The sequence below is a fragment of the Plutella xylostella genome, chromosome 14 (genome assembly GCF_932276165.1).
Source record: "Plutella xylostella chromosome 14, ilPluXylo3.1, whole genome shotgun sequence".
NCBI lineage: Eukaryota > Metazoa > Arthropoda > Insecta > Lepidoptera > Plutellidae > Plutella > Plutella xylostella.
Window position 1 is genome coordinate 2,219,898 of NC_063994.1, and position 21,619 is coordinate 2,241,516.

Here is a 21,619-nt window from a genome sequence, read left to right on the forward strand (position 1 = left end):
AGCACTTAGTTTACGACGAAAAGTGATGGATCTTATTTTCATGCACAAAATTTTAAATAATAAAATAGTTTGCCCTTCTTTGTTGTGTAGGATTCCCTTTATTGTACGTTCCCAGGGCCTCTTACGGTCACTTCGTTCTCTTCCTAATAGAAACAAGTTATTTGTACTTCCAAACTATAACAAAAATTACACACGTAACAGCTTTATGTACCGAACCCTAAATATGTATAATGCTGAATTATCTTCCACTGATGTTGACCCTTTTAATGACAGTACAGATTCATTTAAAAGAAAAATACTTAAACACTATGATTTAAAATGTTGATGTTGGACACTCCTTGAATTGTATACCTAACCTATGATATATACTTTTTTTTTCCTTCTTTCTTTTTCCCTTGAATTTTGTCAATGATTTTCGCAGTTTACACACCTACTAAAATTGTAACTTACACACAATGAATTAAAAATTTTGCAATGTTACTATAACTAGTTAATGAAGTTTTCTCCTGTTATTTACTTTATGTTTAACTTTTCGGCCCTCCAAGTCTATAAGTTTAGATTTAAGATAGCATGTATATTTTGTTTCCATATGACTGTTTGAAGCCAAAATAAAATAAAATAAAAATAAAAAATAAAGTAATCATACATACAGAGTTTACCTAAATGTCATGCTACAGAAATGACATGGTCTACGTCATACGTGTCCTACTACTTTAACCTTTGAAGCATCCTTTTTCATATGGGTTTACTTATTTTTTAATAGTATTAACTTTTTACTACATACCTTAAGTACTACTACGTACTTGGAAGAAATCATGATATTCTAAATGAAAGATAGAGGTAACAAATTATTTTCTTTATTTTCATATTGATATCAACAAGTTCCGTCAATATTGGCATCTTTACAAAATATAATAATAATCCTTTCATAATGGAAGATTTTAAACAAGACTTAAATTAATTTGGCAAATCCAAATTCACTTATTGTTACAAAAGTAAGGTAAGTATATTAAATTTTTATCATAAATGTTTATATAAAATATACAATTTTTACAAGAAAGAAGTTAGCTATTTAATGAACTATTTATACCTACTAACATTTTGTTAAATACATCATAGTATCTAATATTGCTAATAAACAACAAATAAAGTTTAAAATTCATAGGTTGATTTTTTTAAATAAAGACAATGTTCCTTACGAACTACCTACAAACATACTTAATATATCTTCAGAATATATACAGTATTAAAAACTAAGTATGATACAAAATGTACAATAAAATGATTACTGATTTTGAAACTACGCAACGTTTTACACAAAAATCTATTTCTCTTAAAATATATATAAAAAGTGAGACATTCATTTTCAGTTCAAAATCAGATCCAAGAGACAATATGGAATAATCAGAATATTATTTATCATATAATCTGATACCAATAAATTTCAAGATATGTGTTTTGCACAAAATGTTTATATATTTTAATATACAGGGCGGAAATTAATCAGCGATAGAGCTAAAAGCAGTGCGATGAAGCCCTAATTTAGGTTGCAAATATATTAATTTGTTTTCGAATATGTTTTTCAGTACGGATACATTGCTCTGCTTTCTGCTCTATCTTATAAACCCACCGTACAGACGTATCGGGAATGAATATAACACAAATACAGGGACAGGTACGCGCAAAATGCAAAAAAGAACACTTCGAAATCAGAAATTAAATTATTAATATTAAATCGCCGGTATGTACAAAGCTAATATTTCACTTTTTGGCCTGTCAAAATCGGTGGAGCATTTTCTATACAAATTTCCTCTACATAGCATAATGTTTTCTTGCGCAATGGAGCCACTATTCCGGTGGGTAGACCTTACTTCGAGTTTACGTATTTATTATTTACAAGAAATAGTCGACAGCTCCACTGCTTTAGGCCTTAATTTATCTTTACATATAGAAAATGTTTGGCATATTTTTGTGACTCACCATACTCTTATATTTTGTACGTTACTTTCAAGTCTCTACCATACATATTATGCCGTTTATGGCACTGTAAAAGGCTCCTTATGTAACATTTAATGGAATTTTAAGGCACCACAACTTTAAGGCACAGTTTATTGTTTATATCTTTAATGAAAAAATATATATAAAGTTGAACTCGTTCAAATACTTATGGCACTCCGTTTGCACATACATTAGTTTTAGATAGAGCACTGATAAAAACAAGATAAATACAGAAATACATACTTCAGCCAAATCAACCGAATGCCGATATATAACAATAATATACAAAAATTCAGTCTTCTACCCAGAAATCTCAATAGGCTATACATAAATATAGCATCACAGAGTCAAATAACATATTTTTTATTAATAAAATAAAGTACAGGTGGACAGTTCCAGAAAGCCTCCATACTTTTGAAGTCCACTTGATATTACATTACATACTGCCGTATGATTTTTGGGCTCGACGCTATTTCAGTCAAAGTAAACGAATATAAATGTGCAGCCTACATTTCTGGAACAATCCACCTCCTCCTAAAATACATACATGGTGCCATACCATTCACTCACTAGACTTGAACACCTAACACTCGATCCACAACAAAATCATACTTCTCTTCAGTCTTCTGTTCCTCAACTTTTACTGGTAAATTCTCGTAGCAGGGTTCCGCTGGTTCTTCTGTCGAAGCAGCGGGTTCCGTGGGGCCGTTGGTTAAGGTGTGGCTTCTCTGCGACCGGCGCAGTTCCTGCGACTTGGACGATCGGCCGTCCGGAGTGCGCCTCTCCTCGAGGTCGTCATCCCATTCGTCTTCAGAGTAGACCTCCTCTCCGTTTTCGGAGGGGTAGTTCGGGATGGTTGAGTTGGTGCGTGTGAAGAATGCCATCTTTTCTCTGTGGACAAAGGTTATAAGTTAAGAATATGTTCATGTACAAGGAGGAGTATGTACAAGGTACTACCAATGAATTAGAATTCGTCTGTTGCCAATAGTGCACTTTTAGAAAGCTTCCTATGGAAATGTTATTGTCACGTTTGCGTTTTTTTGTCTATCCTGAATACAATAAAGGCGCGTATCCTACGCTGCACACTGTTCACTAGAATCAAGTCTCTTAATCTCTTAAGTCTGAGAGTTTTACCACTGGGAACGACGAGTTAAGTAGGCCGAAACAGTTGATGTTATGTTGAATGTCTAGCATTTAAGTCCATTCTAAGGCTAAGGTTTACCTCAGTGAGAAATTGGGCCCTAATCCCATTAGTTGATCTGGAGGACCTGGTGGTTAAGACACTCACTGGAAGGTGGTGGTGTCGGGGCGCGGCGGCCCCCGGCGCCTCCTGCGCAGGCGGTAGATCTCGCGGCACGTGCGCTGCAGCAGCCGCGCGGCGCGTGTCTCGGGCTCGCCCGAGCCTTCTCCAACTAGTCGTTGGAGGGTTGCGTCGGTGACCACCCAGGCTGCTATTTGAGGGTCGCCGCGGTCGCATGCTTCTTCTAGCCTGGTGGTGAAGTGATGGTTTAGGGTTTTTTGGAATTCGAAGGGAATGAAGAAGATAGCTAGATAGATAGATAGATAGATAGATAGAATATTCTTTATTTGTACACAAGAGAAGATAGATGTATTTTATGAACACCGCATGCTGTGAAGTATAGTAATAAGGACCTAATATAGGCTAGAAATTGTGTAAGAGTTGACGCATCATGGTAATAGTTAAAGAACAGACTGGTAACCGGTCGTAGTAGGTTAAAGATGGCCTAGGATAGAGTATTGTGGATGTATTTAGGCCCATATCCATGCATAATTAGCACATGATGATAATTTTTGGTAAGATTGCTTTGAAAACTCTATATACAATGCAAAGCAATTTATTCAGTTTCTTACCTCTTTTTCAACTGCGTGAGCTGTCCGATCTCGTCTCTCAGGTCCGATAGCCTCTTGTGCTGCGCCTTCAGGTCTAGGGTTAGGTCCAGACTGGTCCTAGGTGTCCTGGACTTCTGCACCACGCTGCGGTGGCGCAGGCCGGCGCCCGCAGACATGCGGCCCCATCTGGTGGCGGGAATCGGTATTAATTTTATGCTAAAAGATTTGCTGGCTGTCACTATTATCTCTGTATTGTACCTTATTCTTATGGCAAACGATCCAAAATATCCAATCAAACTGAATGCCGTATACGGGTTATAGAAAGCCGAAAGGGGGTCATTACTTTAGCGGATCGTGAATAATATAACTTTTGGAAAGATTTTATTTATTTATTTATTGGCATCACACAACAGGTACATTACACAACATGCAATAAAAATATATAAGTTCAAGCTTAAAACTAGTAATGCACCCTAATGGTGTGTTGACAGCATGCTAAGTTTCTTTAAAAAAGTGAACGAATGACTTAAAACTAGTTACAAATTAAACACAAAAGAATACATGCTATGGTTGAAACACTGATCGAAAATGGCAAAATCAAATAGGTAACATCTAATCTAAGTAATATCCAAGATGTAGCATTTTATTAATTGCGATCTGAAAACGCCGAGACTTCCAAATATATCAATATTAAAATTATTGTACACATTGTTAAGAAGGTCGCAAATTCTAATTATTGGATCGTGGCGTGATCGGACAGTACTGCTTACTGGTGTATAAAAAACATGATATTTTCTGCAAGCTCTGCGATTAACCTGTGGCACATTTAATTTAATATTTTCTAGTAGGTTAGTATTAAGTGAACCATGACAAATCTTATGTAAGGTAAACAAACTGATTCGGGATCGCCGTTCCTCTAAAGTAGTTACTTTAAAATATGAGCACTGAGCAGCATACGACTTTAATTCGTATGTTAAGTTTATTTTCTGTACAAGTTAGTCGGCTGTGTGGTTGGTTGTTTATTAATTATTACCCTTTCACGAGAAAACGGTTTAGCCGATTTTCATGAAACTACTCATATAGTAAGCTGACATTATGTTAGCTATACAATACTATACATGGTGTTGCAAAAGTGGTATACTAAGCCTTCAGAGGGTCAATCTGAACAAATTTTGCAAATTTTGTGAGTCACCCCTTTCGGCTTAGTAAGTGGGTATATCCCTTTTGCCACACCCTGTAGGTACATAGGTATAGTGGTATATGTACTGACCTCTGCGAGCGTCGCTCCCTCAGTGATCGGTCGAAGGGGATCCCGACGGGCGGAGGGTGCAGCGAGCGCCGCGCGTATTGAGCCATGGATGAGTCGGACTCGGAGCGGTTTAGCCTGTGAGGATAGATAAGTGTTTATGTTAGAATTGGAAGGGTTATTTCAGAATCTCTATTATTATTATTATTATTTCGTTTATTTTCCAAAAACATATTATAATAGGTACATAAGTTTACAACAAGGGTTTACATGTTTTCATAGGCATCTGGAGTTGTTTAAAAGCTGTTGTAGCTCTTCTAATTAAACCGATAAAAGATTTATTGCCCTGAGGAGCACAAAAAAGTATCTTGTTTTAAAAACAGTCAAGTAGGAAATTAGCTGTGCTATGGTACAGTCGGCTCTATATACATCTATGACTAGACTATTATACCTTATCAAAATTTTTATACGGATTACTTCATTGCAGGTTTGTAAGATTTGGTTTTGACCAGGTATAAAACTATATTTTGATCTGTTTATAGAATCGACTGTATCACGAAAGTACTGAGGGCTTTCATAGTAGGTATAATATATTATGGTATATATGGTACTGGTCAATACCAGTATATCAAGCCTCAGTCACAACCATCACAGCACCACCACAAGCAACTCCTAAAGAAACAGCAACACATCAGCTGTTGGATTGTGGAGAAAAAGGAGAAGCTAGACTAAGACTCCGAAGCGTGGCTCTGTTCATGGACGGAAGCAGTGAAAGACTCGGCATCAGCTTCTGTATCTCAGGGGCGCGAAAGAGCGTGGCCATATCACCCGGCCTAGCCTCTCTCCTAAATGGGAGCACATCGAAGGCTACCATGAAGCGTAAAGCCTACGACGCATTGCCAGTAACCCTAGTGGGAAATCAGCCCTGCAGACTAGTGCGATGGCGTAACAAGACCATCGCACTATTCGAGTGGGCCGACGACACCCCGTTCGTTCAGGCATGCTCATGGCTCAGTAAGCTTGGAGAGATAGCGCTAGACAGTAACGTCCCCAGGATAATAAGCGTAGACGCAATGGTGATCGAGTATAGGAAAGGCGAAATTGTTGACCAGCTGGGTTGCCTAAAAGCCTCAAAACATCATGAAATAGTGGTGTACGAGGACAGAGGCGAAGATCTAAGCTTTCTCAAAGGTCATATACTTGCGAGGGGCATTGACAACTGCCACCAACAAGCCGAATACTTGGTCACCGGATCTGAACGCCTACAGGAGAGGATGACCGCTGGGGCTGTCGCCGCTTCAGAACAACGGAACATGGAAAGGAGGATGCACAATTTAACATCGCAAGGGCGTGTCCAAGGGTTCCTCCAGGCTTTTAAAGCAGCTGCCTCAAGCCTTATAGGAAAACCACAGAGGACACCCGAGAGGCGCCAAATCTCCAGAGAACCTAAAACTGGAAAAAGGCTTGCCCAGAGGAAAATTACTCGAGCGGATATGGGCCAGGTGGTCCCACCGAAGCTGAAAACAGCTACCACCTCAAACGACCATCTAGAGAATGCCGCCATCGAATTTATGGCAATTACAACCGCCACAAAGCAGGTAAATCTCTTGTCCTGCAAAACGATCATGCAGACCTACAGGCAAGAGAACGAAAGCCGGCTAAAAGTTTTACTCGAGGAGGCCGAAGCCTGCATATACGATAACAGTAGTTGCCAAGTCCTCAGAGGCAAAATGACTGGAGCGTATATGGCGGCTTATAGCGAGGAATGCGGATTCGTGCCCTGGGAACGCAACATCCCGAAACTCACTCTCCCACACAACAACCAAATGGTGGTCGTAGCTCAGTGTACCAGGATTATGCTAGAGGACAAAATCCTAGCAAAAGCGGAAACCATTAACGCTACCTGGAATAGCTGGACGATGCCCACCATCGCTTGGGTGAACGGGGTACCTGGATGTGGGAAGACAACCTGGGTGGTAAATAACTTCGATGTGAGCAAAGACACCATTATCACCACGACAACTGAGGCGGCCGTCGATATACGAAACAGGCTAGCGCATAGGATCGGGGACATGGTTAGAACTAGGGTACGTACGATGGCATCAGTCCTAGTAAACGGCTTTAGAGAACATGTCGGATGCCAACGCCTGATAATTGACGAGGCCCTGATGAACCATTTCGGGGCAATCGTAATTGCCGCCCGCCTGTCCCGTGCCAGTGATATTGCTCTAATCGGAGACATCAACCAGCTACCGTACATAGACAGAGAGAACCTATTCGAACTAAGGTACAGTCGCCCAACACTGGTAGCAAACATCACCCAGGAGCTGTTGTGCTCATACAGAAACCCCATGGATGTTGCATACGCCCTAAGAGAAGTATACTCAGGCATATACGCAGCCACAACGCGTATCCAATCCCTGCAGCTGAAAAGGTTTACAGACGCAGCAATTCCAAAATCCCAAACCAACACTCTATTCCTGACGCATACACAGGAAGAAAAAGAGACCCTGACCAGCCAAGGGTTTGGAGAAGGAACGGGATCACGCGTCTTAACCATACACGAAGCACAGGGATTGACGTACGAATCCGTCATTATCATAAAAACAAAAGATAAAATAAAGTTGCACGATAGCATACCTCACGCAGTAGTGGCGCTGTCGAGGCACACCTCCGCCTGCACCTACTATGCGGATGACACCGAGGACGCTATCGGCAACCTCGCTAAAACGGCAATAACAGCACCGAAGAAACGGATCCTCGAGTACAACCTAAAGATGGCAATAAAAAATCGGGACAAAGAGGTCGTTGCCCAGCAATCAAGGCTTTTGGCAACGCAAAATGGAGCGGAATAGGAGAATTTTGATTTTAATCTTATATTGACGGCCAAACCGTATTGCATGTATTTTATAGTTTTGTTATGTATAGTATATAGCATGTATTGTATAGTTTTGATATGTAGGTATTGTATAGTATATCATGAATTAATATTATCTGTATAAGAACTAACCAATAAAATTAAGATAGTTTTAAGAACACTGTCACACATTAACACAAGGCAAAACAACAGCGATTACAAAAGGAGTGTGTGGCCACTGACAGGCGTCTGTTAAGTTCTCTGAAGACAGCTGACACTGGCCCTACCCTTCAAATGTTTGTTGCCATTATAATTGTAAGTGTGACTGTGTGAAACAAAGAAAAAAAAAAAAAAAAAAAAAAAAAAAAAAAAAAAAACAAGTAATGCACAACTGGGGGTTTTTAGTCGGTTAAAGGCCGACACTACCTGGGTCCCCTTCCCAGGTGTCTGTGTAGATTTTCCTCCAGGAGTGCAAAAAAAAAAAAAATTATTAATAATATATAGGTATATATATATAAAAGATAAAATATATATATTATAAGCTTCCACATTGAGTAGTGAGTAGTTAAAAGATGAAGACAAAAAACAACCAAACTCTCACAATATATTGATCTCTCAAAAAGGCACAGACATAAAGTCTGTGGAGTGATAATAAAATCTTTAAAAAAAAAATAAAAAATTATGGTATACCTGCAGATGTATTGTCCTTTGCCGATGCCCTGCGGTTGCGGCGAGAAGGTCTGGGACCTCTTGATCGTCGCGAGAGGCTCTTCGATACTGGGGCTGGCTAGTTGGCTTTTTCTAAAAAAGAAAAAGAAAAAATTATATTCATACTCTATGGTCTGGAGTGGAGCTTGCACGCTGGCTGGTTAGAAAAATAAAGTATCGGTATGTTAAAAATTATTTATTGTGACTAGGCAAGATGTTTTTGAACGAAACTGTGGATCATTTTTGTGTAAGACAGTTTGAAAGGCATGCGTATCTTTGTTTGACTGGAAAAGCTAAAAATTGCCTGCTGAAGCATTTTAAATGATTTTATTGAGAAAATAACCCATCTTCAAGTATTCTAAATGTTTCGTTCTAAAACACTTGATAAGTCTATCCCTGGTACATTCACATTGTGCCAAAATCCATGCTCGACATGCACTAATCCAATATCATGCTCAATAAATAACCAGAATACGAAAATTATCAATAAAATGAAAGTGAAAATTCCAAAAAGCATAGTTTTATAAAATGGCGGTGAAAAAACACACGAAAAACTTCTGACACAATGTAAACATACCTATTTATACATACAACGGTTTCCAAGATGGCCGATTCGTACTCTACATTGTTATTTACAGTTAATGTTATTTGTTGGACGGTTTTGATTTATATTTCTAGTGTTGTTTCCGTTTCCGGCTGTCCATCCGCCTCCACCCTCCTCAACCGTCTCTTATATCTGGTAAAAGCAAATTTACAGGCTAAAATACCATCACCAACAGCTATAGTGTGACGAGCTCACATAAAGAAACAGTTTGTAAATGGCAGCCATAACATACGTGGATGTAGAAAGAGAATGAAAGACCTACGAATAGGATGAGTGAGCGGGAAAGCGATCGTAATTTTCGTATTGTTTCTTTATGCAGGTAAAGTCAATAGTATTTATTTGTAACTCTTATAATTATATTTGCTGTCTGTGGTCAAAATATGGATTATTATCTAGATAACTTATACGGGTGAACTAAGTTGGTGCTAGAAGAAATTAGGTCTATAGATTTGCAAACTGACACAACATGTGCTTTCGCTACCCACAAACAATTTACCTACCAGCTAAAACTATACTCTATGTGACAAAACTACATCTATCTCTCTCACCTCCTATGCAGCTGTCTCGCTCCCTCGGGGCAGAAGTTGCATTCGGTGTTGGTCTCTTTCTCCGCCGTGTTAGGAAGCAGCTCCTCTATCGCTATGTCTTCAGGAATGTAGTCTTCGAACGAGTCCTCTTCCACTATCTGTTGGAGAAAATAGAATATGTAAGTAAATGACTTGTGGTTACTATACTTACTTTCTAATAAATCTAATAATATAATAGGTAAAGATGAGATTGTTTTTTGTTTGTATTGAGCAGGCTCTAATACTGGAACGATAAATAAACTTATACGACTTTATATCCCAGAATTACCACAGGAAACCTTATAAAGGCGATGCGAGGCTCTAAAAACCTAGTATTTAATTATAGGTGTATAAACTCGTGCAATATGAAACAACATAGAATGGCGCCTGAAAGATGGGTGGATTAGGTATATAGACAGAGCTAAGATAAGAACAAGACAGCCTAAATATGTACTTCCGTCATTTCCACATTGCTTTTAGGTATATCCGCATAAATTACCCTTTGTTCTTTCAGAAATTAAAATTCCAACAATGTTCCATAAACATTAGTAACTAATAGTTGAAATAGCAATTTGTAAGGTAAATAAGTCTTATTAACCTGGTTGAGTGGTTCCCTCGCCTCGTCGTCGTCATCGTCGGAGTTGTCCCCGCAGTCCACGACGTTGCACTCTGCTCCTGTCATACTTTCTGGACCTGGAACAATATGTTGTGAAATTATAGAATAAATAAGAGAAGGCGTAGACTTAGTACAATCGCCTGCACCGAAACTTGAGTCCTGTTAGAGTGACATTGCTACTAAAACGGAGTCGGGTTTCTTTGCAGGCCACTGTACCTACAGACAGACCTTAATAGTTACTTAGTAAGGCTAAGACGCTGTTTATTGCGAATGAATGATGTACAGTCAGCTGCATAAGTTGCTGTACACTTTTGTACCTTGTCAAACTCACAAACTGCCTATTCAAACATTGACGGTTTGTTATGTAGCCAGTTTGACAAGGTACAGAAGTGTATAACGACTTATGCAGCTGACCGTACATATTTATCATTCACACTGAATAGTATGTCAGTGTTTCCGCACGCTTTTCTGTCAAAAGTTTAATGATGATAGTTTTCGCTAGAGGCGCTACATTGTATGCAAATAGTTACTTTTCGCAATTAATTTTAAATAACAAATGAAACATAATAAAACAGGCACAATCCTCACAATAACTCACCTCTATTCCTAGTAAGCGTGGAAGTCTGTGACGATATAACCGTGGACTCGTCAGAGCTTTCATCCCGTCGCATACAGCGGAAACTAAGCACGTTATACCACTTCTGAGACACCACGTCTGGGTCGAAATCCGCTAGGCTGACTTGCGCACAACCCTGAAAAAGAGAATTCACTTTAGTGGACAGGTTTTGGGGATGGTTTTCGATTGGGTGTTGGAGGTTATTAGGTCAGGTTTTAGATCGCTCTCGCCATAGTGTGTTGTTCACATGGCACTCAAGGCTCGCGCCGAATACTCAAATTTGGCTAGTTTTCATCATCCTCTTATACATTAAACAGTAAATATACTATAGCTACATTATTTCAAACAGGAATTCTTCCACTAGGAATAGGTATGGTTATCACAATTACGTAAATACCAGCAAGTCTGAAGACACAACACTGTGATGCTCCTTGGGATAGGGCTATTATGTCCAGCAATGAACGATTACGGCGGGTGATGATGGTGATAGAGATTCCGATAACCTAGGACGATTGGTAAACGATGACATGTCTGTGTTGACACTTTAAGTAGAAGAAGACCACAAAACTCTTACCAAACACTCGTTCCCTTTAGCCACATTCAGCTGCAGCGTACATGCAGCTATAGCCCGTCTCCCAGCCACCTCCGTCGACACGGTCTCCTGCCACGCCACGGTAGAACCACTCCACTGCACGGTAAGTAACTATAACTCTAAAGTGACGGCAAATAACTCACCAAACACTCGTTCCCAGTAGCCACATTCAGCTGCAGCGTACATGCAGCTATAGCCCTTCTTCCAGCGACTTCTGTCGACACGGTCTCCTGCCACGCCACGGTGTAACCACGATACGACACTATAAGTATAAATCTACAAATGACTTACCAAACACTCGTTCCCCGTGGCCACATTAAGCTGCAGAGTGCAGGCCGCTATGGCTCTACGGCCAGCTACTTCTGTCGACACGGTCTCCTGCCAGGCCACTGTAGAACCACGCCACGGCACGTCGCGAGAGCGGAACGCGCGCCCGCACCCGCCGCCGATAACTAGCGCGCCTTTTATTGCTCTGGAATAATGATAATGATGATAAGTTTAAGAAGTATTTATGTCGGAGTCGTGGCACGGGGAGATTTAGAGTCTCTGCATACTCCTCTGGAGATAGGCGTGGGCGTATGTCTGTGTGTGTAGATATAAGTTTGTTAAAATATTGCAGAACTTTCATGTTGGGTATAGTAACCCCACAGAGCAGAGTGTAAAATAGCATTTCTAGCATTCACTCTAGGCAAGAAAGCCCAGTATTGGAAGATTCCAGTAGGGGATCTTCATCACTATTTAACGTACAGGGTAGGTCAACCACTGCTTACTAGGTATAACGTGCCGGATTAGTCAAGTTTTACGTACGTTGTTTAGGTATGCTGATCACTATAACATACGGGCTCAAACACTTACACTTCCGTCTCCACGTCTATGAAGAGCGCGTGCAGGTTGCGCGCGCGCAGCATGCCGATCTCTAACGCGCTGTCTTCAGGACTGTAGCGCAGCTTGATCTCTATCTGGGCGCTGTTCACTGTAATGGGGGGGGTAGATGTTAGGTTTGCTAATGGGTGAAAAGTGTGAAAAACATAAATATGGTATAGTTGCCTAGTAGATAGAAAATACTGGCGGATGATGGTACACATAAGTAGGTAGGACTGTTAGGAGTATAGACAAAGCTATAAGAGCGACAGAGAATTAGCTCCTTCTAGCTAACCAGATCATTGTTTAAGAATCATTTTGAAAATCGGCATACATGCCTAAAAACTGGCGGAACATAATAAAATGAGACATTCTCACAAAACTCCTATCGTATAAAAGCCCGCAGTACCTAAGACACAGAGAACATAAACGGGCAATTTATCACCAAAGGCGTTATCTTCCAGGCAACCGTTTGTCTGTATTTACCTGCATCAGAGCCTCCCTGAGCTGCCTCGAAGACGCCCGAGTCTCCGGCGACCGACTCGTCGCTCACTGCCGCCGACACTGATCTAGTGTTTGTACCTGGAAGTGATATATATATAGATGATGTGTTAATATTGGAGATGATGAATATGGAAGTGTGGGACGTCGTCCGACCACCTAGATTGATAATCTTGGAGAGGTTGATGACGAACTAATCTCACTGACACATCACGGGGACTAATGCTAGTCTAGCTCTAGTTATTATACACTAAGAAGTGGTTGGATGAGGAAGACCGAAGAAAATGTTAGCAATATCCAGTAGAGGACGATTATTGTCTAAGGGTAATCTTCTTCTTCAGATTATATCAGTCAACTGCTAAACGTAAAGTAAGCCTCTCCCAAAAAGCACGCCACTGCATGCGACGTATAGCTTTCTGCATCCACGGTTCACCTTTCGCAGGTTGTCACCCCATTTAGCCGGTAGTCGTCCTACACTATGTGTGCCTAGTCACGATCAAGTGATGTGGCTGAGGACAGATTACATAATGTACGTAAAAGTCCATAAACTTACCACTAGAAGAAGGTCTAGGCGACAGCGGGGGCGGCGGTGTTTCACAGATAGGGGAGAGCGGCTCACACGGCCGCCCCGGTCCCTGGGTTTGTACGGGGACTGTGGAACAAACAGATGGACAATTTAGTATAAAGATTTAATTATGATAGGCTTGATAGTAGAGTGAGATTTCAGATACATCAACTGTATTAAATTTTTGCAAGTATGAATGTTATAAGTACCTACTAATTCAGATATAATGTCAAGTATTATGTAGCCACATAAATTGAGTCAGTCTCTCCTACTTTCTAAATACCTAGGTTCTACGGAGGATGTACTAAATGGGGTTCGCAAGAAGGGTCTTTATTATAAAAGGGGGACAAAATTACTTACTTGTAGGTAAACCAGTGATTTCTCCGGTGGCCCCTATTCTCATTTCAGATAATTTATCTTCCAATTCTTTCTGCTGTCTTCTTTGCCTCTCCACCTTTAAACAAAATTATTCATAAATATAATGATAAAGCTACGTTCTAATACATAGAATAGACTCATAAGTAATCTATCAAAAAAGCTGAATATTATACAGGTACAGTTGACCCGTACGACCTTAAACGAAAGTAGATTTTTCACACTCTAAACGACGCCGGAGGGCAGACTCTAAAGGTTAATGTGTGAGAGAAATATTAGTAACACACAAACTAAACAGCTTAAATGAAATAAATTTGGCTTTAATTGATACTGGCATGCATAATGTAGGTGTGATTGATAGCAAAGAATTTCTCTTACGGTTTAAGTTACAAGCAAATCAAAGGTCAGCGTATTTTCCCGATATTTAGTAGGTATTTAATATTCTACTCAGTATAATAACAGTGTGAGGAAAAGTATAGTATTTTCTATACATACATACATAGACATGCGTATTATAAGATTTATAAGTGTGGTGGTAATTTATATCACAGCTTCTAATCAAATTCATTCTCTAGAGACTTTATAGTATGATTGGCCCTTGGACAGCTTTTTATATCATGTTTTAATTAATGCTTTTTATCCCATAAGAATCATACCTGATTGTAAGACGGTGGCGGAGGAGGCGGGCTGGCAGACGACAAACTGCTTCGAGGCGACAAGGAGGGCTGAGAACTGCTTGCACCGGGGGTGTCCACGTTATAGGTGGAGCCTCGGAGTAACCTGCCGATGTTTCAGGGGATTATAGCACTTGTGGAACTCTTGCACTTAAAGAGGTGAGACATTGAAGATGTTATAATGTAAAAGGTACATAAGAGGATACCTGATAATTGCAGAAGAAAAGCCAATATTAATATAAGTAACTCACCTTTCGACTCGTCTATGTAGATCCACCATGTCGATAGGTTTGTCCGCTTGCAAGGAACTCGCAATCAACGGGCCCCCATATATGTCTGTGAAACTGATGCTCGAGCTCAAAGATCCTTTGCTACTCGCTGTAGAAAGCGACCCTAAGCTCGAACTACTAGACACAGACAAAGTACTAGCTGATAGCGTCTTCAACTGCCCTTCTAACGTCGTCATTGAAGATAAAGCGTCTTTCAACTGTTGCAGCAGAAGTTGCTTCTCCTCATGTAGCCTCAACCGATCCGCTATGCACTTGTTCGACATTTCGAATGCATTCTTCAAGTCTTGCTCCAAGCGTTTGCATTCCGTCTGAATCTCGCACATTTCCTGCTTCGATCGCTTCCTCGGCGTTATACTTCTTAGTTCCCGTAGTAATTGTTCTTTCTCCTGGAATAGTAGTAGTCTGTCTTTGTCAGACTCTGCCTGTCCGGGTTGGACTTTGTCTTCTAGGTCAGCTAGTTGCTGTTGGATTTGTTGTATCCGTTTTCTGGCCTCGTCGTATTGGAGTCTGACTCGGGCCATTTCTGCTAGTCTGGTACCTATAGGGACAAGCTCCGCACATAGATCTGTTTGTGAGGCGGTGCTCAGCTTCTCTTGGGGTAGACTTAAAGTGGATAGGTCTGGCGAGGCATCACCTAATTGTAGCCTCGTCAGATCGTCCTTGAGCTTGGCTAGCGACTGCATTAGGTCGGCCCGCTCTTTCTCGCCTGAAGTCAGGGATTTCTGGATGTTTTTCAGTTCCGTCATTATGGCTTGCGCCTCCGTGATGTTGTAGCATGCTTGCTGCGCGCTCAGCTTTTGTTCCACCCTGTAAATAGTAACGAAGCTACTGTTATCTGCATGGTTCAACCGAATTTGAACGTGACAAAAATAAATGCACCTGTAAATCCAAAACAATGACAACTAAAGCAACAATTTCCACTTACTCAGCTAGGGTGTCGACCCCTCGCCTAGCACACGCCACCTCTGCCCTGGCGGCGCGAAGTTCCTTCCTCAGCCTCGCCACTCGACCGCGGGCCTGGGTCACTTCTGACCTCAGGAGGTCGGGGTCATGACGGGAAGTGGTAGACGTAGTGGTCACCGATGTTGTTGATGAACACACTGTGGAAACAAATGACTGTCTAGAAGAGTTGGACGCAAATGATGATATTACTATTAAAGATGAAGATAAGGCTATAAATTGTGTGGAGTAAATTGGAGGAATGTCCAATTACGACGCAACACAAATTACATGTTCCGATGCAGCAGAAGGCACACATTTAATTTAAATTCTTTGGTGTCATAAAACATAAATCATATATGAAATGTAAAGGTGGAATGAAAATCTTGTGAAATGCTTCTGAATGGCAGTTTTGCAAGATAAGGTAGAAGAAACGACTAGTGTGTATAAAGTAGGCAAATATTTGCTACACGGACGATGTAAGATTGCTCCACTGATTAACTTGATATACAAAGTAGGAAAAGGAATATTAAACATAAACATAATAATTAAAATACACTTCTAAGATTAAATCCAAAAATGGACAAAACTGCCGCTATAAAACAACTCGTCTAAAACAGCGTTGAAGATAAATAAGTAAGGTAAGTAAGCATACTAAAAGTCAGATTAACAATTATGATAATGCTGTGGTAGGTAGACCTAGGCTATGCAAATAAGTAAGTGCTCGTCTAGAAGCGCATCATAATAAAACACAAGTTCTTTTTGTAACAGAACCCCAAGTTGATACGGTTATTGATAATAAATTAAGATAAAAATATAAGAGTAAGAATATAAAAAGGAATGCAGCGCCGCGTATATTTGTTTAAGAGTGACCGGTTTGCTACCGACGAAGGGTCGACCAAGTCTCACAACGAGTGAATAAAAATTGTTAGCCTGCGGGCTCAGACCAGTCCCTTTGCTCGCCCGGCAATAACTTAAAAATCCAAGCATACCGACTTATCTAAATTACAGCAAATTATATCAACTATTTTATACCCCACATTATTTGCATCAGAATTCTATAAAGCGTATTTGTATGTAAATGCTTGTTGTAAAAGGTAACAGCCGCACGTTATTAACTATAAAATACTGATTGCCATTTTGCTTTTGAAAACATTACCTATGTCTTCGATAGATTCGTTGCCAGGGTTCTTGCATTTGTAGAAATGTTAATACGATTTTCGTTGTTCAAGTTTAAATTGCTTGGTATATTATGTTTTTTACTTTTATTAAAACGTTCTCCGTTGATTGAAACCCCATTTTTTGCTTCCTGAGTCCTGACATGTTGAAAATAAATTTCAAATTACCGGCCAGGTAGCCAGGTAGAGATTTTTAATTTAGGTATCGGAAGTCGATCCTTTTTGACCGGATAATTGTTGAGAGCAAAAGAATTCTTCGCCTTTTGTTAAGCGCAGTAATTCATTGTACGTAATATAATAGATAATACGTGGTGAGGAAGCAGATGTCTAGCAGAGATTTACTGTATAAAATAGTATATACCTAAATCACCTTTTGTACACTTATATTTCATATTTGTGCAATAAAGTATCAAATAAATAAATAAATCACCATGAAATAAATTGCACTTACAGTCATTGCATCAGTTTAACCATAGATGTCTAACCTAATAATCTCATATCTCACATTTATATACAACAATAAACAATGATAGCGCTTCTAAGCTACACCATAATTTCTAGCCAATATGCACGAACGTAAAAAAATAAATCACCTATTGTTAAAGTAGAAGTACCTACACTCACTAGCAAAGAAACAGTTCCAGTGACAATAGCACCAAATTACTCCTAAACAGATAAGACTAGCATTATGACGCCGAACCACCAACTAAAAGCGTAAATATTTTAATCAAATTCTAAATGAAATGTTGTGTTTAAAAATTGGGATCATTTTGTATCAACATTTTGTAAGTGGAACTTTGTTATTGCTCGTGACTCGTGAGTGTAGTACATATGAAGTTAGTAAAGGCCGGTGCATACTCACAGCTGGTCCGCGAGGCTCCGAGGGTGCTGAGCGCGTTGTTCAGGTGCTTGTACTCGTCCTGCGCCAGACACAGCCTCTGCTTCTTCACATCGTACATCTCCTTCTTCGCCTGGAGACAATCGAGACACTTGCGTTGGTTATTGTGCACTCGGCTTTACATTTAGGGGCTTTTAAGAGTTGTAAATTCCACATGTGACATTCTAACGATAAAATAAATACAAGGACCGTCGTAAAACCGCAAATAAAAACACACAGGAACGAATTCCGACAACGGCCGTTAAGTTGGGTCAAGAGTTCGCAACACTGTACGAAATTCATCACTTCCCAAAATACAACTTGCTGGACCATTAGAGCGAGATTCCGAAGCGTATTTTTTTGCACACACTCGAATCGTTACAGCAAAAACGCTAGCGCGGAATGCGGGTAAAAAGCAGCCGGGTAAGTACTTTATTCATACGGTACATGTTTGCCGAAAATAAGTGGTGATTCGCGGATCCGGCTGTACTAAGTACGATCGACAAATAGAGATGTTGGATTATTTACAGGTGAGGTGAGGGTGAGGGATCCGTTGTGGCGGCAGGCGTGTTGCAGGCGGCGCCAGGTCTGCGGCGGGCACTGCGGGAAGGTGCCAGCGCGGCTCAGCACCTGCGTGGCGATGTAGCCCTGCTGCTCGAAGAACGGCACATCCGACATCGGCACTAAACGCACTTCCGCCGAGCGGATCCGACGCACTGACAAAATGTTCTCGTAGATAGCCTCGTCCTCGAGGTTCTGTCCTTCGGGGCACATTCGGTAGCCGAACTCGCGGCTGATCTCGTCCAGGTCGGCAAAGTCGGGGCGCTTACGGAGCTCCTCCAGGTTCTGGTACTGGGGCTCAGGAGCTGTAACCACGCGCAGGCCGGGCGGGTGCGTCGAGGAGGGGTCCACTCGCACCCCGTACTCGCGGGGACGCTCCATGCGCGCGAGCGGGTACTGGGGAGCCCCCCGCTTGGGACTGGACGGGGGCGGCGGCTGGGACCACATGGCGAGCGTGCGCCGCGTCGATCCACACATCTTAACCCCCAAAAGGGCGCGCGTCGACTGGCGCGGGCTCGGATGGCGCGCGGTGGAATGCGCCCGAGCCGCCGAAAGAATGCCATCTCGGGCGCATTTCGGAGGTCGATCTCTCCGGGCGAAGGGCCGCCCGCTCCCGCCTCTCTGGACCCGCGAACATCTGTCGTAATAATTTCGTCGAAGCGGACTCGGCCCGAGGTGTTGCGCCCGTAACGGACTATAGATCCTCCGCCGAATAATTCCACGGAACCGCAGCGTAGGAGACATAAATTAAGAAGTTGACCAAGATAATCGGTCAATAAACGCTGCTGTCGCATAAATTATTTTTGTTTTCGACCATTAGCGAACTTAAAAGCTTTTATGTCCTCTGCTCGTCACCGATTCACGGCCGAGAATTAGAAACAGTTAAGAATGGATGTCATAAATCCGAGATGCCGTCGGCGTCGTCCAATTTACTCGAGATTGTAATGTTCACAGTTATTTAGTTGAAAAAGCGAATTGTCGCAGCGACAGGGCCGAGGAATGCAAAAAGGTTGGTAATTTCATGTGAAGTGTTGTGTCGTAGGTGCGCGGGCGCAGACACGCGCAGGGAATAGTTGGCGCGCGATTTTCTCTGATTTTCTACGTAATCAATTTACGCGATTTAATGGAGGAGTGCAGGGGTGCGGGTGCGGCAGGGGGAGCGGGGCGGGGGCGGCGCAGCTGGCGTATGCGACGGCGCAGGTAGACGCAAGCATTTTTGTTCCGGAATTCTTTACACGCATTTGCAATCCCGTCCCGCGCCCGGGCACCGTCTGCTGGTCCACACACGGCCGCCATCGCAACTCAAAACTTGCAATTACCACGTCTCCAATTCTTTACATCCAGCCTCTGTCGCAGTCCTGAAAACCTTTCATTAACTCAACGATTAGTCTTCATACCAGTTTTCTGGTCTGGAGCTAAATCTGTTCTCACGCGATTCGCCTGTCGCCGCAACACAAGAATACCAGATGCGTTTCTTGCAATTCTAGAGCATAACTCGAGAACGACTCAGGGGAAAAACTAGCAATAACCCACTCGTATATGGACGTAATTATTCGGTCCTTTTCATGGTTTTTATTATCTTTTAGAATGGTTAACGTTAGCGTTTATAGCCTCCACATTTTTAACAACTTAGGAAAGTATCTTAATGAGTTCGGGTATAGGACTTCTTCTTGTGGCAAGCCAGCCTACTTCTGTTTAAAACAATATACATATTGTCAATATATTTTGTATAAGTATGTCTTATTTTGATTTCAGCTAGTAATATATATAATATAATAATTAATTCATGAATTGAAAACATATCTAAGTAATGTATCATTGCTTCCTAAATACGCAGCAGACTAAATATTTTCCAGCACCTAAAAAACCGTTTGTATACAAGTACGGTTTGGCAGAGTGCCGAAATTCCACTATGTGGAATGTCTACATAAAAGTACCTACAATTTGTACATTCGTTTTTGCAGCCTGATCGACTATGTACTCTGATTACAAACGCTAACTAGACTTTAACGAGTTATTACTTTAAGTTTTATTTAATAATCATGTAAACAGACCACCACAGTTTAGGTCCATTGTACCAATATAGGTCTATCTATTTTTAATGAGAATTATATGGCCTAATAATGAGAGTACAGCTTGTCTATAATTTCCCTTTGCTAATGCATTTCTGAAAGCCATCGCATCATCAGGATAAAAGTTTTGCTGGAAATTGTTTTTAATAATTATTTTCTTTTGTTGGCTCCTTCGAGGCCTGAGGGGTTCCACAACGCATCTGCCTCCCTTCGGACCGGTTGCTTTTTATCTCTCTCTGGCCCAGCTTCCGTCTCTCTCTTTAGCATATCCTCGGCTTCTAGCCGTCCCTCTCGCACACACGGGCTGGACCGCGGAACTAATTTTGCCTCTTTTTCTTCTTGTTGGCTATCTACGACTGGGGCATTCGAGTTTCCTTTCCCTCTTACAAATGTATAGGATTTATTTTGTCTTATTTTCTATCCTAATCAGTTACGCAATTGTGGCTGCAATTACCTTTTTTATATGGTCCACATTTTATTTTTTATTCTCGCCAGCCTGATGCATATAAAATCCTCTTAGGATGTAAGTAAAAGATGGCCGTTCGTTCAAAAGTTGAAATTCAAAATTGGAATGTAAGCTTCAAAGATGGTTATTACATTCTTGCTGGCCATTATTTGAGCCATCAAAACAAAGGCAAGGCCAGGCCACGAAATAATAGGCGGGCCGCGTCCAAAATTCAACCTGTTCCGAGTTAGGTGTTGTACTGTTGATGTTTTTTTGGTCTTGATTTTTCTCTTTTATTGCTTTTCGTTGGTCGGAGCGCATCGGCCGGCCAGAGGCTTGGATGCGATTAAAATTCCTGAGATGCCTCACGCCTCCAAACGTGCAGCCTTATGAAACGCACAGACTGGACACCAACAAATACTGCCTTCAATTTCAATATTCGCGAACGAAAAAATAGTTTTTGGGCATGAGAGCAAAAATAATATAAATGGTTAATCCTATATGAAGTTTTATGTTACTAATAGCGTTAAAATTAGGTCAAAAAGATATTAACACATTACATAATCAGTAATCACATAAATAAGTCTTGCCCCGACCATGACGCAGAGGAAGATGTAAGCAAGCGTT

The 21,619-nt window shown here is 41.1% G+C and overlaps 1 protein-coding gene across 1 annotated transcript in view; it reads right to left on the minus strand.

Annotated features, from left to right (window-relative positions):
* Positions 1–841: 841 nt before the first annotated feature.
* Positions 842–21,619, minus strand: part of LOC105397927 (protein kibra) — a 49,003-nt gene continuing 28,225 nt past the window's right edge. The window contains exons 4-20 of the mRNA XM_048625233.1: positions 17,900–18,008; positions 15,846–16,020; positions 14,882–15,727; positions 14,613–14,736; positions 13,942–14,035; positions 13,570–13,668; positions 13,002–13,097; positions 12,510–12,627; positions 11,946–12,126; positions 11,045–11,198; positions 10,429–10,523; positions 9,813–9,949; positions 8,643–8,753; positions 5,120–5,233; positions 3,871–4,035; positions 3,287–3,487; positions 842–2,889 (exon numbers count right to left, since the gene is read on the minus strand). Of these exons, the coding sequence (XP_048481190.1) occupies positions 2,568–2,889; positions 3,287–3,487; positions 3,871–4,035; positions 5,120–5,233; positions 8,643–8,753; positions 9,813–9,949; positions 10,429–10,523; positions 11,045–11,198; positions 11,946–12,126; positions 12,510–12,627; positions 13,002–13,097; positions 13,570–13,668; positions 13,942–14,035; positions 14,613–14,736; positions 14,882–15,727; positions 15,846–16,020; positions 17,900–18,008 (3,141 nt within the window). The 3' untranslated portion in view covers positions 842–2,567. The remainder of the gene's footprint in view (positions 2,890–3,286; positions 3,488–3,870; positions 4,036–5,119; positions 5,234–8,642; positions 8,754–9,812; positions 9,950–10,428; positions 10,524–11,044; positions 11,199–11,945; positions 12,127–12,509; positions 12,628–13,001; positions 13,098–13,569; positions 13,669–13,941; positions 14,036–14,612; positions 14,737–14,881; positions 15,728–15,845; positions 16,021–17,899; positions 18,009–21,619) is intronic.